This window comes from Scatophagus argus, chromosome 6 (assembly GCF_020382885.2).
Source record: "Scatophagus argus isolate fScaArg1 chromosome 6, fScaArg1.pri, whole genome shotgun sequence".
Classification (NCBI taxonomy): Eukaryota; Metazoa; Chordata; class Actinopteri; family Scatophagidae; genus Scatophagus; species Scatophagus argus.
Window position 1 is genome coordinate 2,670,232 of NC_058498.1, and position 19,525 is coordinate 2,689,756.

Genomic DNA, 19,525 nt, shown 5'->3' on the forward strand with positions numbered 1-19,525 from the left:
AATAGCACATAAATGTACATGCAGTGTAACAACATACTGTGCGGTAGACAGCTCAGTTATTTGTATACAGATAAATCATGAAATTAACAGCATGTTTTGGAAATTCTTAACTTTAGAAATATTTTTTTCCTTTTTTTTGGTCGTTAATGGAGCTTTCAGCCGTATCACAGGGCCTTCAGCAGCAGATGTTGAATTGGGATTGTGTTGTTTATTGTTTTCCAAAGACAAGAATGGTTAACTTCTAAGCCCATGTGGAAGATGAGTCCTAAAAGTGACTGAGCTGACTAAATGCACTGGTGAAGACCATGTGAGATGTTTGAAAGCTTAGGAAAACCTTGTAGGTGCCCCTGAGTTGGATTTGTTTTGTCTTTGTGACTGAATTGATGTTTTCTTTGTGTACTGTTCATTATTTTAATTGCCTGATATTAACCATATGTGAACCATTTTAATTTCGACACATGCAGAACAGTGCTGTTTAAATGTTGGCTGTGAACATTTGAGGATACAATCCATGTGAACACAGACGAATGCCATCCAAAGAAGCTTAGTGTACTTTTGCTAATGCATAACATTTCCGGACTGTAATTTGTCGGAAATGCAGGTGGTCTTTGTTCCGTCTCACATGTGAAGTTGTTATTTTTTGGTGTTAGCAGATTATAGGGAGGCAGCATATTTATCACTTAGAAGACCATTTGTCACATTCCCAAACAACCATTTATGACCTCCTCTGGTTGTAGTCAATTTAAAAAAAAAATTGGCCGCACTTCTTGAATTCATTCGTCGCTTAAACAGAACGTTTGGCAGCCTTTCGTGCTTTAAATGCCTACACATGTTGACTACAAATCAGAAAGGTACATTTCAGCTTCAGCTGCTTTTAAATCACAGAGAAAAGAATTGGAGCTGCTTTTAGGCATCAGATGAAAGGTAAAGCTGTTCAGGGCTAAAGATTTAGCTATGAGGTCATATGTATAACATGGAGACAGAGAGAAGGAAAGAGGGAGGTGATGATTATTTCCATACATGCATCTGTTATCCTCCTGACTTGTTTACTAGCTGGGAGTGAGGCTGCACATGTTGAGTCAGTTTGTCCTCTTCAGCTGAATGAGCTGATCAGAGAAACCTGTACAGCTCATCGTCTCTGAGAGGCTTCGCAGTCCCTCAGCGCTTACTTCTTATTTACGAGGAGGCGATGAGGGATGCTGATTGGAGGACGCAGCAACAGTGAGGTGTACTTGAGCTGCAGTTTGCTTAGTGAGTTTGATCCATTTAATCCATATTGAAAACAAACAAGCACACAAAACCAGAATTTCAAAATCAGGGTTGGCTTTTGGCTTTTGTTTCTCTGCAGGTTATTGACTCTCCTGCCCGTGTTGCTGAGCGTAGAGGTGATAAAAGGCGTGTAAGCTGGGAAACTGCTTTATGTTGTTTTATGGTACTTCCTTCGTGCAGTAATTCATGTTTTCTCATGTGGCAACCTTATAGTTAGGGAAATGGTTGTCATCGTGTTTGTCTGCGATGTAGACTGTAGCTGCAGCCTGAAGCAGTCAGAACCTTAAAAGTTCCCTCTGGAGTTTTAAACCTCTAGTAGATGTTTTGTCGTGGCACTGATTTAAAGATGAACGATATGAGAGCTCCCCAGAAGTGATGTCAAAACATCTGGATGCCCCCTGGTGGCTAGCCGCTGTACAACTCATAAACTCCTCCCCCTCCATGTTAGCAGGTGGGACATGAGCCAAATAAAAACTCAAAAGTACATGTCAAATAGTTTTTTGATTTTTTTTCCCAAAGATGATTTCTGTCATTTTAGATCGTTCTTGTCACGTTGATGGATGTTCAGCTGTTTATTTTTCTGATCAGTTTGTCATGACTGACAGCTGAGCGCTGCTCCTGATTGGCTCAGACGGGTTGTCGGATTGGAACTCGATACCGCGGCTGCATCAACCAATCTCTATTGCACAGACACTGGCTCCAAATGACATCACCGGAACAAGATGGCAGCACTCGTATCAGGGATGTTTTGCTTTCACTTTTGTACAACAGGAGGAAGTGGAGACGCGTCGGCCATCTTCATAAATATTGCTGATCATGCGTGGGCAGCAGGACGTACGTGCATGCAGTACACAGTCTTAGCAATAATGTCATGCTATTTCTGTCATCTACAAGTGGCAGTAACATGCCAAGATATACAACCCAGTCTCATGGCAGTTCTGTTAAAGTTGTATTAAAATATACACACACACATGAGAATTCATGTGCATGTACACAATTCAGAAAAGTTTGTAAACATTTCTCAAACTGCCACGAGATTGTGTTGAGATTTCCTGCAAAGGTCCAGCAAAGGAAGTGCAGAAGAGGAGTGCAGGCTAGTAAACATGGATACAAACAAACTGGGATTAAAAAAACACTTGAGTTTTGCAAATATTTTGATTTTTTGAAGGAAATGCACTCGATGTTTGTGAGTTACAGCCCACACTCAGGTCTAATGGTTTTACCCCCGACTGATATGCCGTGCATCTCGACTAATTTCACTCCTTTTTTTCTGAAAACCAATTTCAGTCAGTGAAAGTCTGATTGCTAAATGCAGAACTCTTTGTCGTCCAGTTGTTTAGGATAAGGATGCTGTCAATGTCTAAATCTAATGATTACCCTAACAGGCATCTTCAAAACCCACTTTGGGAAACATCAGAGGAGACCCTGCTGTGTCATGGTGCTGGTTTCTGTATTCGTGGGCCAATGGCAATCCTGTTTCAAGCTGCTGAGGTCAGAGCAGGTCTTGATCACGCTGTGATGTTCAGAGTTGGAGTGGGAGGAGATTCTGCCAGAGGACCCTTCAGACTTCCAGACGCCGAAACTTTGCAGCTCTGTGGTGGTGGATGTTTGAATTGTCTCTAACTGTTGCTCAGCAGCAGCCTAAAAAGACCAGCTCTAGCAAAGCTGCTGCACCACTTTCTATCCAGTTTTATTGCTATATTTATCTTTGTTTGGCCAATTATTGTGATTACTCAGTTGGAAATGGAAAGATAATTTCCCTAACAAATTTAAGGGAGGATATTTTAGTCTGATGATGCCTGTCATGCATGATCAGCTATGGAAAATACAGAAATACCAAACACGTCCATCAGCTTGAACACGTGTCAGTGCAACATATGAGCGGCGTCCCATTTCCACACTACAAACTAATCCTGTGCAGATTGTGAGTTGAAAATGAAGTTCTAAAGTGTGCAGACTAACTGCTGGATGTGTGTGCTGCTGGGAGACAACACTGTGACGTAATGCCTCGCAAAAATGGATGAGCTCACTTCTGGAAAGGATGTCTGGGATGCAACTCATCCTGATCGTCCTGTCCTCCTGTGCTGCTGTTTGGAAGGCACTGCAGGGCTCTAAAAGCTGTTTTTAACCTGACAGCCATCACTGGGCTGAACTCCACAAAACACTCTCCCTACCACCGTCACTCCAGCCTCATCACACCACAGGACCAACACTGGAAACAGTATTTCCATACGACAAACAAATGTCCAGTAACATCTGTTAATATGTGTTCATAACATGCAATAATGTCTTTATGAGGTGCAGTTGTTATTTATCTGCAAGGACAAGTGTGTGTGTGTGTGTGTGTGTGTGTGTGTGTGTTGCTGTGGAAAGTTAAATGAATGTTTTCGAGGCCACACAGTAAATCTCAATGTAAAATGACAATAGAGTCCTTCTCTTCTCTGCTGTGTTCCAGATGATGATGAGGCAGCCTCAGGAGAACTAAGCAACAATTTGTTTTGCTAATATTCCTCTGATTGCACGCTTCTCGTCACTTGTGGTTAGTTCAAAACGCTGAAGTACGGAGCACAGTATGTTGGGGAGGCAGGTCAGAAAACGAGCACAAATTAGATCTGCAATAAAAACATTTCATTTAGTGTTTATGAAGTTTAACTGGCAGTGACTTTCTGCAGACTGACAGTTTGATCTGCTGGACAATTGGATCATTTCCTGTTAGTGTAAAATGGTAAGGCTCAGTAGCTTAACTGACTATTAGTATATACTGCATATGTGGCAGCGTGTTATTCAAAAGTTGCAGTTTTAATTCATGCACACCAGAGTACAAATTGCAGAAAAGTTGTGCCGATTGCAAAATTCTTGGCTGATACCAAAAAAACCCCAACAATCTGGAAGATAGTTAATGCTGATAATAAACTTTTTGTTGTTGTTTATTTTATTTTTGTTGTTTTCTTAGGTAGAGACAAAAAGAAGTACAAAATACTAGCAGAGTACTTCTCTACAGAGCACGACGGTGTTACTTTTGGATGGTTCATATGAATCACATCAACATTTCCACCACATGTATGTGAGCTGACTTTCAGCTGTGATGCAGCACCTTTAGGTGCAAAGGCTGCAACTGCTTCAACCAACCAACCAACCAGAAGCTTGTTGTAGGGACCGTTGAGACATTTTCTGGCTGTGTTTGTGGTGTTTGTGCCTGAAGCTAATCAGAGCTCAAAGCACAGCGTTGTCACGACTTAAAATCGAAAAGTGAAATGTAGAGACGTGGGAAGTGTCAACATGTCGTGGACGATGTTCTGTCTTTGAACGCCATCCGTGGTTTGCTGAAACATACAATGCTGAAGTTTATGGTGCTTCTTTCTGAAACTAAACTTTACTCAGTCCTTCACTGCACGTCTTTAAAATGAAAACTGTAACGTATTAGCGCCGCATGTTGAGAGAAAGTGAATCCACCAGAAAAAAAAACAAAGTACAACACTTTCGTCCAAATACGTGCTTGTGAACGCACAGGTGAATCACATACAGATGACAGCATCCATGGCTGAGCCTTGTTTTCACTCAGTTTGAAGAAGCTCTCAGTTTTTTCCACAGAGGAATGACTTCAGTCATTCCTTCGACGCTCAGTGGAAAACACCACACTTTTGTTTTGGTTACATACATTTCCATCTGCTGTAAATTTCCCCACAGTTTTCCTCCGTCTCCCTCTCTCTCTCTCCCTCTCTCTCCCTCTCTCTCTCTCTGTTTTCTCTCTCTCTCCCTCCTTGTCTGGTGTGATTGGTCAGTTTTCTGTCATTGTGCACTCTGAGCTATAAAACCACTGCTGGGGGTGGAGACACCCGCAGCCTGCTGTCTAACACCGAGAACACAGCTATAAAACCTCTCCCTCTGCCGTCATTTCCAGCGACAGGACAGACTCTGGATCTTTAATATTCCATCATGTGTAAAGGACTTGCAGCACTTCCTGCAACATGCTTGAAAAGGTAAGACAGGTGGACAAAAGCCTTAGAATAACAGCACTAAAATCTACATATCTGAAACTGTGTAAATACTCATTTTTATGAGCTTTGTCTTTCATTATTTGTTATTATTATAGGAGTATTATTATCATTATTATTATCATTATTTTAAGACTTGCTATGCTGAACAAGTAACTGTCTTAAAACAACAGTCATACTTAGAGAAAGAGGAGCCAGTTGCTAACCACCTGTTTACATAAAGTAGATCTTGAGGCTTTGTGCAGATATTATTACTGCAAACAAACTGAAATCTTCCCTCACCGCCTTCTCTCCTGCCTCTCTGCAGTGCCAAAGACATCAAGCACAAAATAAGCTTCTTGCTGCAGAAGCCTGAACACCAAGCAGCAGATCAGAAGCAGACGAAAGAGAAGACTGCAGCCGCCGCTGCTGCTAAGAGGTCAGAGGAACGAATCTCTGTGGGTTCACTCGGTGTTTGGGTTCATCCCTGTCACCCAGCAGCTCCAAAACACATTTTAACTCCATTCACAAACACCGTGAACACGCCACTCCATTCATGTATCTTGGGAAAAGTGAAAGGAATTCCTTCATTGCAATCCCATCCGGATACGGGAACAGACTTCAGGAGATGTGATGAAGGTGGTTGTGTTAGGATTCATTTCAGTTCTGAAATGATGAAGTCTGCTTTACGATAAATATGTTCCAGTTGACATTCTTTAATGACTGTGGGCGGAGTCTTTGATTAAATCCTTAACTCATTATCTCGTCTTGTTTGATGAATGAATGGAGTGACTCGGAAAGAGAACTTGCACTGCCACACCTTGTTGATGTGAATTTGCTGTTTTGTAAGTGAATTTCTTGGTGCTGTTGTCTTGATTTGCGAGCAGCCTGCGTCTCCGTTCACACGTGTAATTGCTACTGCAGGTGTTGCCATGTAGGACATTTCCAAAGCCTTCATGATCGCTGTTACTGTGACATAATTACCCTTTCTGCTACCTCTTCAAATTGGATTTGCTGAAGGGGACATCATGTCTTGTTCTGGGCTTATCCTGACGCACCTTCAGGCTGTTTTCTCTCAGAAAACCCATTAGGGATCTTTATGACCAGGTTAGCAACGACTACACTAAAGCTGACCTTTTCTTTTCAGCAATGCACCACCCAGTCACAGGTATTCATTCTTTTGTCCCGCATAAGATGTTGTTGAACAGGAGGATCTCATTGAGATGCTGCACAGCCTCTGTGACAGGCCTCATTCAGCTGCTGTGTATGAATATACATCACCCCCTTTTAATGCGTGTAGCTATTAATCATTCTCAAGTTGCATCTGAAGTGGTGAAATCTTTAAGGAGGCATTGTTGGACTGCTGCTGTGGAAATGGCAGATGCTGCATGCTGCTGTAATTAGATGTGCTGCCGTTATTGAGCAGTGATCACTACTGATCAGTAACAGGAGGTTTTCCTTTTGTGTAGGACAAAAGGAAAACCTCCCTGCAAAGAAGTCTTATTGTGATGGAAATACGTCCTGAGACGTTTCAAGTACAGTCTTTTTTCTCGGTAGTGGGGTTTAATTATTATTATTATAATATTATATTTAATTATATTTTTTGTGGACCTGAGGTCACACAGAATCGGTTTCATGCATACTGCAGTCTGCGTAGCCACATCTAAGCTGAGCTGTCTTTGTGTTTCAGGGTGCCTACTGCAGCCGAGGTGGAGAAATGGAAGGAGTCTTTCAGCCACATGATGAGCAGTGAAAGTAAGTGTTACTGTTTCACACCTGAAGAGGTTGCATCCTGAACGAGCACCAGGCTAACGAGCTGCTGTTAATATCCAAAGCAATGCCAGAGGACTCTCTCTGATGCTAATAATACTGATGCTGACAGCCAGGCAGATGCTTGACTCATTCGTTTTTCAGCCGAGTTTCTCTCCGGGTTTATGAAAAGGAGCCTCAAACTAAACATGGCCATTCTCAAGCGGGGCTGCGATCATGGGAATATCGTCAGACAAGGCCTTGACCTTCGCATTTCTCGCTAATGGTTGCCAGTAAGGTTTTGGGAATCTCAAAAATGATGCCTGTCTTCACTCTTTGTAAAACACAAATTGAGAGATAAAATGACTTTGGTGTGGGAGATGTTTCAACAGGTAGCTAATTAAGTGCCATTGCTTTGCTCTGATCCTCTCATGTGTCGACGCGCTGTGTTCACGATGTTAAATGAAATGCGTTCTCATGCTCCAGTCTTCTGCTACGTGTCTCGAGGCACTACTCAACGGCCCCCTCAGGCCACGCTGACCAGTGCCGAGTGTGTGTGTGTGTGTGTGTGTGTGTGTGTGAGCCCTCTGAGAATTACACTGTGTGAGTGTGTGGACACTAAAGGGGAGCAATGGCCTAGAGGGAACCAGCTGAGTTCTGACCTGCTCCGTTCCATGACCTCATCCACTGACCTCCAGCATCGTCATGTCTTCCTTCCTCCTTCCCGACCTCATCTGTCAGCTCTCATTGGTCCCCGTCGTCTTTTGTTTGTCTTATCGCGGCCTCAGCGCCGGCCTCACTCTGTCGTGTGTGATTTTGGAGTCGTGCTGCAGAAGTTATCAGTTTGATGAAGAGCTGGTTTGTACGACAGCTCAGATCTGTTTGTACTGTGCTCTGCCATTATCTGGTTTGGTTTTGGAAAACATTTGTCTTTTGTATCTAAAAGACAGGAATCAATTATTGCTGCTGGGTTTTATTTATTTACTGGCAGATGTAATAACTCAGTGTAATTACATTGCTCTCATACTTCCTGGCTTGTTGAGAGCTCATCTTCTCTTAGGAACAGAAACAAATTTCAAGTGACATTTTTCACCTTTTATTGGTCACTCTTTTAATAATTTCTGTTATTGCCAGAAACTCCCCAGGTCCCCATCTCAGTTTCTGTGCTGTAAAACGATCAAGCTTGCCCACTTTTAAGGCCATTTCACGTGTCATTTCACGCATTTTAAACTTTTCACGTGTCATTTAACGCCATCCGTGTTTTATGAGTTTTAGACATGCAGGAAAGGACTTCTGTCTAACTCACGTGGCCTACAGTTACGCTTTGGATAGGTTTAGGCTTAAAAACTACTTACACCATCTGGTCCAGGACCACAGCATCAGATGTGGCTCAGTGCACCAATTTTTATGTTGTCTTGCTATCATTTTACTTGTGAATAAAAATAAAGATATTAATGACGCACACCTGCACTCATAGGTCTAGAAAAGCTGGATGTTAAAAAGAAATCTTTTTTTTTCTTTTCAGTGGGTCGCAGGGTCTTCGCCAGCTTCCTGAGGTCAGAGTTCAGCCAGGAGAACATGGACTTCTGGCTCGCCTGTGAAGACTACAAGAAGATGGCAGCTTCCAAACTGGCGTCCAGAGCCAAGCAGATCTACCAGCAGTATGTTGAAGCAGATGCGCCTAATGAGGTAATGACTTTAATCTGAAACACATGAGAGCACATCAGTGAGTCTGATCAGCATGAACACACAAAAATGTAAATTAAGCTTACTTGGAGAGCGTTTATCGACAAATGGTACAAAGTGCAAGGAAAAACAAGCCAGAAATGAAAAAGTCTGAAAACCTGCTGTAAGTCTTACTAACGAAACCACACATTCTCTTCACATGAAGTGAACACTTGAAGCTGATTGTGTCTGCAGTGATAAGCTATGAATAATGCACATCAGTAACAGCGCTCTTATAATGACCAGTCATCCTCCTGATTAAAGGCTAAAACTCAGCAGCTTCATCATCATCCTGGGACGTCCGATGTTGAGCGTGGCTGAAAGAAACTTGGCGTGCTGCTCAGTTTAGTCCTTTGGGTTTACTCTGAATGAACATGGGCAGTAAAATAAACTGAGGATATGAATCTGTAATTTGTTCCACTTTTTAAACCAGAGCTTTTCCTTCATACTTTGACCCGAACTGTTTTTCGATACTTTTTTCTTGAAATTGGATTTTTATTAGTTTTTCTTATGGTTCTCGTGATCAGATATCAAGAATCATTTCTCAAACTCCACTCATTTAGGCTTTTTACACATTAGAGGAGCAATAAAAGTGAATATGAGTTGAGTTTGTTTTATAATCTCTTAACCTCTGTGTAATTTAAGGTAAACTTGGACGCAGCGACCAGAGAGGAAACGAGGCAGAACGTCGAGAACGCCTGCCCGTCTTGTTTCACGGAAGCTCAGAAGATGATCTACACTCTGATGGAGAAAGACTCCTACAGGCGCTTTCTCAGCTCCAAACTGCTCCAGAATCTGAGTCAGACCCACAGCACCGCTGCTCAGGAGAGGAAGGAGGACGAGAAGAGCTGCGACCGCGCCGAGAGCAGGCAGGCGCTACCCGGCGGTGCCTAAAAGGCGAGCGAGTAGAGAAGGCTAGAAGAAGGTGCCAAAGACTGAACATGTTTGAAGAAGGTCGACTCTGGTGAAGATCGTCTCGTGTTTGAGTGCAGTGTTTCTAAAATAGAACCAGTGGTTTAGAATGTGACTTAAAAAGGTTAATGTGACATGTGATCAATATTTCGTTTTTCCTAATATTGTTTTTTATTGTTCCAATACTCTTTTATTATTGTGTTGCTGTGCATCTCTGTGTGTGACCCCCCCACTCAGCATCTCTCACAACCCAGCCGGTCGAGGCAGATGGCCGCCCACATTGAGCTGGGGTCTGCTCTGTCGCCAGGTGCTTGCTTGTGAGGGTTTTGTTGGGTCTCTCTGTTCGGAAAAAAACAAATGAAAGAGTTTGGTCAAGACCTGCTCTATTTGAAAAACGTCATGGGACAACCTTTGCTGTCATTTGGCGCTATATGAATAGATTGAATTCAAATTTTTTTTGATACTTTGGAGTCTTTGGTCGTTGGTTAAACGTTTTAAGTGGCTGATGAAGGGCCACTTGTTGCATGCACCAGAAAAAAGATGGTAACATTTCCCATTTCCCCATCAGATGCCATAGGTTTCTCAAAATCACACAAGGCAGAAACTAATTAAATATTTGTTATGTCCAGAAACTGTTTAAACGTTCTCATTACGAAGCTCAGCTTTTACTTCTGGTTTCACTACAAAACTTGACCTGCACTCCAAGTCATGGCCAGGTAATATGGACATTCACAACGGAAAACAATATGAAGCCACCTGCACACACACACACACACACACACACACATCATTTATCAGTTTTAAAATCGAGCAGCAGTACTTTTTACAAATTTCCCGGCTGAAGTGTAACTGATGAGAACGCAGACACTGAAATGAAACATTTAGCGATAAAATTAAAGGTATTTGAGGTTGGATTTCTTTTGTTCATCACTTATTTACCTGCAGTGCATTGAGTTTAGGTCACCTGCAGCTGGATCCAGTGTGGTTATTGTGCCTCATATTGACCCATTAGATTGAGATTTGCTGACGCTAACGATCACACAGCGGATTCGGACTCAGATGTCTTTGTTCTCATCTCTTCCATAAGGATCCTGCTGTATATCTCAGCGCTTAACAAAGCTGGTGTGCTGCATCTCAACCTCACGGCATAATGTTGGCTTTGCCTCCTCTAGTGAGGACTTAACCAGGCTTTAATATTGCAGTATTGATTTTTTTGTTGCAGTCATGTTGTTACCAAACAGTAGAAGAAAAAATTGTGACTAATTCGGTTGTTTTTGAGGAGTTAACTTGTGAGTCAAGCTGTTCTGTTCAGATGTTTAGTACTGTCATTTGTGCAGGGTAATTAATATTGTAGTTCACTTTAATTGAACGTATTCTGGTGGCCTTGCATACTAAAAATGTATACTGTGATAGAAAACTTGATACTGTATGTAGGTATTTATTAAATGATGTAAGTGTCCTATTTATATCATATCTATGAATATTCCCAAATAAAACATGTCAGATAATCAGAACTTTTGTGTGATTCATCTGCTAGTTTCACTGCTTTTCAGAAGTCTGACTACATTCAATCCAGCAGCTTTATGAGGCTGCACTTGAAAAGGTAAGCTCACCTGTTCTTCTAAACGTGAGTGTGCTGACCTGCACTTCTTGTGTTTATACCTCCACAATGTCCAGCTCTGCACCCGATTCCCTCTTACTGGTCATCCGGCGGCTAGAGGCATTTTTGCACTGACTGTGTATTTTATCACAGCACACACATTGGAACAAAAAGATTCTCATTTGTTGTGAACACACCTTTTTGGGGTGGAGTCATTTCCCCTTTGGCTCAGACGTTTTAGCTTGGGATGAGTTGCGTTTCATTCGGTTATCATCCAAATGAATAGCAAACTTTCATCAACCTGGACCGAATACGTGAGATCCCTCAGTGTGATTTCTGACCTCTTGTGTACCTTTTCCCTCTCACTCAGTCTGGCCAAATACGACTTTTTTTTTACCTCTCTAGATAAACAAGTAGGACATGTCTTCCCAGTTGCTGCCAGAGTACAAGCAATCTTAGACTTCCCAGATCCACAAACATGCTGTGAACTGTTCTGAGGGATGGCTGATTACGTACTTTGCAAAGACTTTTCTGTAGTAGCCCCTTTGATAAGTCTAGCAAGCCTAAAATCCTCCTTCCAGGGGTCAGAAAAGCATCATCCTTCCTTTCAGGCTGTACAAGCTCTTCTGTGCATTTAAGGTGGAGGTGGACACATGCACTCGCTGTGGTGCTGTGCTCCTGCTACTTTTCTAAAAAGGTCCAAAAACACCATCACCACCGCAGCACGGTTGAAAAAGAAGCCTTAGCCTGCCACTGTTACAAAACTCTGAAGTGCACATGGGGTCAAGTCCTGTGCCAACCATCATTTTCTCTGACCACAAGCCCACTGCGTTCCAGACTCAGATGCAGAACAGCAATCAATGTCTCATGTGCTGGTTGCTTCAGGATTTTAATGTCAGGTCTAAGAAAGATGAAATAGAAAATGTTGTGACTGATTCTCTTTCCAGATCTTACTGAGTCAAACATTTATTCCAGGGAGAAATGTTTGGTTTTGGCTGAGGAGATATTATGACCTTTGGTCATATTTGTTCAGATGTGGTGGATACTTCTCCTCCGCTCACAGTGTGTGTGTGTGTGTGTGTGGATAAAGGTGATGAAACATGAGGGGCCCTGTGATTGGTCTGAAGGGATTGCTGGCTCTGTATTGGACCAGTGGATGACAGCAGTCTTATCACACCGCAGCTGACATCAACCTCACCCTCTCTTCACCTCTAAAGTTTCCAGCAATGAATAAGCATGTAGTTCTGTGTGTTGTCCATTTTGTTTTCCGCTGGATATTTTTTTCCTCTCTTTTGTTTTTGACAAAATGAAATTTTGACCTGATAACGCTGCTTGATGAAAAGTCAGGGGATCTTCATCACTCAATTGTGATATGTAGGTAGATACAAGATAAAATATACAGGATGGGACCATGGCTACCTGCACCAAAACAAAAATGTCAACCTCATAGTGCCAAAAGAGGAAACAAAAAAGGATCGTTAGTGTCATTAGGATTGTTTTTCTCTGGCAAACTTCAATATCTGTTTAAAATTTTCCATCCAGCACTTGCTGAGATTTGTCAGTGGTGGACTAATGACCGACTGATGTTTCCTCCCCTGAAGCATGACTGCATGACTAACTGAGGTACACATTCGGTTCCTCGTGGACTGCTGACAGCTTTGCTTTCAGACTGTGAGCCGGCGTGATTTAGATGAAGACAAATTCATTCAGCAGGTTCACACACATCAGGGAAGGTCGTTCACTGTGAGATGTTCGAAGTGAACCAGCAATCAGTGTTGTCAGTGTTGTAAAAAGGATTTTTTCTGACTGATGAAATGGTGTGTCATGCTGCTGTGCAGATGAGGAGTTATCTTCAGTCTCCTGTTGAGGTCAAGCTCATTTCGTTTGTCGTGATGTCGACACGGAGAAGTTCTATGTTATATCCACAGAATCTAACGATATTATCTAATCTAATCCACCAGAAGACAGTTGGGACCCAAACCCGACAGCAAGACATAATTAACACTTTCTCTTGCTGTACTTTTTAACTGACAAGAACTAGTTGTTAAATTGGCTTGACATCTGACCAATAAACCACACGTGAAGCAGCGAACCTGTCAGCTGACTGGTTGCTGAAAGCGGTTAGTTCCCACCCAGAGGTTCTCAGTGTTTTGAGCAGCTTCCCATGTTCAGATCCCTCTTAAAATCATCGTCAGACATCCTGGCACGCAAAACTGAAAGAAGATATCGAGGAGCGTCGTAACCCTTCTAATTTAACTATTCCAATGAGTGAGAAACATTTACATCTTAGTTTTAAAACTTTCAAAAAACCTTCAAAAAACTAAAACTTTCAAAACCTGCCACAGCTCGTCTTCAGAACTTAACCTTCAAATCCTGCTTTTATTTTCATGACTGCTTTGTCTCATAGTTTAGGCCTCCTTTTGTCTCATACTGGCTCACCTTGTGGGCATATTTATGTCATTTGACCTCCATGAAGTTGAGGCTGTTTACTGCAGCTGTATTCACACTCCCAGCCCGACTCCATGTCTATTTAAGGGCAACATATTTGGGACTGTGACGAACGACACAGTAAATAAGCTTGCTTGAATTCAATCTTCTGCACATCTAAAAGACAGGGAGTGAGCAAACTTGGCCAAATATTTACTTTACGTTAATTCTGCCTGCCTACTTTGGTGCTTAGCAAGGCACAAAAATAGAATAGAAAAAATTCAAAATGTATTTTTTAGAGGCAAAATCTGTAAAGGTGCTTGAGTTAATAAATCAACAACACCCTCTAAACAGGCCTTTCAAAGTGGATTAATACTCCAGGAGTTTTTCCATTCAGGCCTAAAATGGGTTGGTCTTTGATAGCATCCTGCCCAAGCTGAGCTGATGCTGATTAATTTAACCTTTGAGAAGACGACTGCAGTTGTGCCATTTTTAGCTAAATTCCTTTTGAGGGAGAGTCATGCATACATAAGAAGATTGAATGTACTCTCACACACACTCATTTCTACCTGATATACTGCTGTGCTAATGTCAGCCTCAGTGTGCTTGGATCCTGCAGCCGAAACACAGAAAACTACAGGAAAGTGATAAACGCACCGGGACCAGCGTGCCTGTGTGGATTCTTTTCTGCCATCTGAAATGAATAGAGTGTGGGAGCAGTTAGAGAGCCAGCAGCTTGAAGTTGAAGCAAGTCTTTCACATTTTGGACCAGAGCTACAAATGGCAAATATTTCTGTAATGATATTTAGTGCTAATATTTGACCGTTGGGATGGAAATTCCAAAGACGAGATGGATTCGTGTTTAATTTCGGATTTGTTCCGATCGGTATGTAAATCCTCTGAGGAAGCATAAAGGGAATGAAATTTAAAAAATGATACAAAGTGTCAACTAAAACAACGAATAATTAAATTGTTCTTGTACACTCTTTGGACAAAAGTATTGGGACACCTGACCATTACACCAAGTTTAACGACATTGCATTCTAAATAAGTAGGCATTAATATGGAGTTAGACCCCCTCCCCCGACACTGATGTTGGACCAAAAGGCCTGGCTCACGATCTCCGTTCCAGTTCATCCCAAAGGTGTTGGATGGGGTTGAGGTCAGGGCTCTGTGTGGGCCAGTCAAGTTCTTCCTTTTACATTAAAGTCATAAAACCGTTGAAGTATAAAAGTAAAAATTAATTTGAAAAGACTACACACCCAAAAGTGTATGTGATGTTTAACGCCGAAACCTCGCAGAGCATGCTACAGTAGCTCCTACAGAACTGACTTTCAACGTAGCTGCTGCTGTCACCATGACAGACTGCCAGAAAGATTGAGTCACAGGCTCCTTATTAGAATCTGATCAAGCTTTGTTGGCCGTGTACACAGGCATACTGAAAATACTAATTTCTATTGAAACTGGGCCTCATGTTGACTGTGAGAAATGCACAGACAGTCATAATTAGTGTAATTATTTTTGCAAACAAAGTCTCAAGCACCCACTTGAGTGGCTCACAGACATATATAAAAAGGGCCTGTCAACACAACACTTGAGCCCACAGATACCCCATCCATCTGTTCCTGAACTAAACATCCAGCCCACACATTTCTGTCGAACATATACACACTGATGAACTTTGTCTGTGAACATTTTGGTTGCAGCAGAAGTTGAACTAAATGAGTGGGGGACGTAGACTTGAATCAGCGTTTAGCCTAAGCTAAAGCTGAATAAAAAAACATTGGTTTAAGCACAACTGTGGGACTCGAGTCACATGACCTGAACTCGATGGTCACTGTGGCTAACGTGGTGAAGTGTTTTCCATTGTGTTTCCTCCTGTCCCCCTCCCTTCCATCTGTCTCCTGTGCTCCTGTCTGTCTCTCTCTGTGGGTCTCTTAAATTACGTCCACGTTTCCCTCACTCGGGTCTCTAATCTCTCCCACTGGGTTGCATGTGGAGATGCAAGAGAGAGGAAACATGAAATATGAGTAATGAGACGTCCTCTCCATGGAAGCGTCTTGAGAAATGACGTCCGTTTCTGTTGATTTCAAGCACAGCTGGATCTCGTGCAAAACGCAAACACTAACCTCCACCCGCCTTCACGTTCACTTGATTTCATCGTTAAGGAGGCATTTGTCATCATTGGCAAAACTGAGAGCACCTGCTCAGAAAAAAAAAGCTGTTGAGGAAATTCATTGAGTTTAATCATTCTGTCATTCAGCAGTTCAGTTCCTGAATCTCATTATGTGTGTTCATGCCAGCTGAGTCCTGTCAGTTCATTAAGTTAATTAAGGATACCAGGCCCCTGTGAGGGCCAGGTAATGCATGACCCAGTTTTATTCTCTACAAGGATCACAATGTCTTCCAGCAAGAAGAGGAGCATTCGAGATGCATGAGAGCACAACTGCAGTGTGTTTATTCAAAGTGATAATCACGCAAATCTAACGCTTTAATAGTATTTACACTAACACATCACAAATGGAGCAAACACATTGATAACCGTAGGCTGACTAACCAGACTTCAGGGCATTTTGCCAAACGTTGCTACGGTGCACCCACAAGCCTGGTGGAATTTTATCGGCCAGGTAGACAGAAGAAAGCGTAAGTCACAGCCTCAGGATGTGGGGCTGATAGTGAAGACAAATGTGGTAATTCCACAAAGAAAAGTGTGGGAAATAAAACTGTTTCTTTGATTATGAAGACAGTGCACCACAATATATGCACACCTGAGTCCCCATGTGGTACTGTCCCGGGCCGAGTCCACAAACTGGAGTGGAGAACATCTCAGCCCTTTGCCAGGAGGTCATCAGACTACCTGCAGCTGGAGGACTGCATGAGGTATTTGGACAAGAAGTTTTCGTCTCCCTGTGTGGTGGTGCAGAATCCTCTTCCTCCTCACATCCTTCTCCACAAGTAGGAGCTCCAGCTCCTGGAGATGATGAGCCACTACCACTGCAGACCACTTGAGCCACGTGAGCTACAGGCACATGGCTTCTCATGCATCAGGGAAAACCACAGTCAACTTACTGCCATGTCCTCCACCCCTGAAGCCCCCACCCCACCTCCACCCACCCATCTGTCGATTTTTGAGCTCTGGAAGATATCATACAACTGATTTGTCAGTGAGATGCAGAGCCACTGATGTAAAACAACAAACATCACAACCTCATATGGAAGTGAGCCTCATAATAAAGACAAAAATCTCACCTCATACACTATACAGAGCCAGAGCCCAACTGCCCCAACACCATATAGTCCATATCTATGTAAATGTCTCTGCCACCAGTTGTTTATATAGTCTATTTCCTCTGTAAATTGTCCCATTTCTTGGACATTTGCATGGTGTTCAGCTCATCCCGGTGACAGAACACGGTTGCATTGATCAGCTTACCGTGCACTGACACATCAGACAAAACAGTGAAGTCACCCCCACATCCACATCGAGTCCTGTGCTGACACTGAACTGACAGACAGCAGTAAGTGAGTCTGTTGTGCTAATGCTAATGAGTTTTATAATATATACACAAAGTGTATCATGCTTCAATACTCCTCCTCTTCCTGTCTGTTTTAATGTAAATAATCAAGCTCTTTGGTGAAAGCTGATGAAGAGAAAAACAAACAAGGCTGCTTTTACTTCATGTGTGCATGACTGATCATTTTAAACGCAGAAGGTCCTCCTCAGGTTAAAGACTGGAAACTTGTATGAGAAGATGAAACATCACAGCATTATCCCTTAATTAGCCTTAAGGAGTCACCTCATAAGATGTTTTCAGGAAGATAAGAGACTTTATTTCTGCAACACTTTTCAAAAACAAGCTACAAAATGCTTTACAACTTCAAGACTACCTCACATCTCTTCTCTCTTTTAAAACAACCCTGCAGTTACTTCACTTTTGATATCCCTTTGGCAGATCTGGGTTCACTCACTCAAACTACAGCCTTGCATTCCCCTTGGTTGTTTTAAATCTATCTGTTTAAAGCTATTCAATGTTTTTTAAGGATTCTTGTACATGTTTTAATTAACTCCTTGTTGTATTGCGTTTGCTGATTGTGTTCTTGTGAATGTTGTTATTTTCTTTGTTCACAGGCCTCTCTTGAAATAGAGATCCCAATCTCACCGAGACTGCCTGATTAAATAAAGATTACATAAATAAAAATTTTATTTCAGCAGCTCCTGGGATTTTCACCACACTGACCAGGCAGGACACTAGAGGACCTTACATTTTAATTTTGGAAAAGAGAAACATTGGCAGCGTCTCATGCGGGGGTCATGTTGTACAGGGCTTGTGTTTGTGTGCTCCTCCTGGCCTGCAGCTGTAATGCTAACCGGAGTCTGTTCAGGCCTGATCGGAGCTTCGTTCAACGCTAACCTGCTTATTGCTGGATGTTTCTCCTGCCTTCTTAACACCAAGCAGCTGTGAGGCCTGCTAATTTAAACCTCACAGGATGATCTGGCACTCTGATTTGATCATGCATGCAGGGAAGCACGTACACACTGACACACGCACGTGCAAAGCGGCGAACACGCGCATATACTCAGTCCATACGTCCCTGGGGCTGCATGTCTGGACCTCTGGTTGATTGTGTTGAGAGGTCTGTAAAATAAACACTGCAGGGCTGAAGTGATTCACCTCACTGTTGTGTCTGCTTGTTGGTTGATGTGTCATATGTTTGTGAAGGTGCTAACATCTATGCAAGGCTTAGGTCACAGACTTGTGACAGGGTTGACACTTGATTGTGTGCAAGTACCTTTATTGAGCTTTTCAGGGACACTGAATTGGTTTTCAGATTTAAATTCTGGTCTTGTTGGCAAAATTTTTTAGCAGTCTTCTCTATGCTGCTCTGAAAAAACCCTGGAATCGTTTAATCGCATCTCAGTGAACGTGCACATCAGTCATCATCACTTTATTGTTTTCTAAATATCTGAAGGCCACTAAAATGGCAAAAGCTGTTTTAAAATCGCTTTTGTTCTTCTCTGAGGTCAAACAGAAGCTTGTTTAGCTTAACAACCACTGCTTTAGTGTGTTATCCTCAGGAGATAGACTGTACATTAATGTGTTTTTTTAACACATTCCCCGACTAAACTAAACCAAGATGAAGAACCAGGACCATGCAGGGGTTTGACACCTTCTTGATATGGCAGCATCTCAAAGAGCTGCTGAAGAACTACCAGAAGCTGACATAATCTGTGCTACCTCTGCAACTGCTATTTGTTCAAATAATCATGAAATGTTCAATTGAGATTAAATTCCCAGCACTTTCTATAATGCAGAAAACTACAAACGTGTCACCCTTTCAAGATGAGTGCATTTCTGGCACTCAAAAAACTGTGGGTCAAATGATGCCTTTCAAACAGACCTGGTAACAAAAGCAGCTCTTTTGAGGGAGCGTCGTGTAAACAGGAGTTGATTAGGAGTTGAGGTGCTACTGAACAGGCAGGCAGCAGCTCAGCAGGCTGACGAGCTGATAAGGAGCAGGTGTGAAGGCCACAGAGCCAAACTGAGGGCAGCTGGTGGGCAGGAGGGAGATGATTGATCTGAGGAAGGACTTCACTCTTCAGAAATGGTTACTCCGTATTAAACTGTAGTTTAAGAATCCACAGATAAAACTGTATTGTTTCTTTGCACACAAGGCTTCATATGAATTTCAGCCTCCTAAAATGCACCAACACAACCTTTTTTGCTTGTTTGTTTGTTTTGTTTTTTCACATTTTTACATCTGAATATGTGTGGAATCCTGGTGTTTGCAGGTATGCAGGTCCAGAGGCTGACAGAGGAGTGGGCCTGACCCCCTAACAACCCCCCTGTTTGCTCCTTTCTCATTCCTA

General features: G+C 42.4%; 1 protein-coding gene across 1 annotated transcript; it reads left to right on the forward strand.

The window, feature by feature from the left end:
* The first annotated feature begins 5,088 nt into the window (after nt 1–5,088).
* LOC124061038 (regulator of G-protein signaling 4-like) lies at nt 5,089–11,143 on the forward strand. Its single transcript, XM_046392542.1, has 5 exons — nt 5,089–5,249; nt 5,572–5,682; nt 6,934–6,998; nt 8,518–8,681; nt 9,363–11,143. The coding sequence occupies exons 1-5, from the start codon at nt 5,206–5,208 to the stop codon at nt 9,609–9,611; spliced, it is 633 nt and encodes a 210-aa protein (XP_046248498.1). The 5' UTR covers nt 5,089–5,205; the 3' UTR covers nt 9,612–11,143.
* The last annotated feature ends 8,382 nt before the right edge of the window (nt 11,144–19,525 follow it).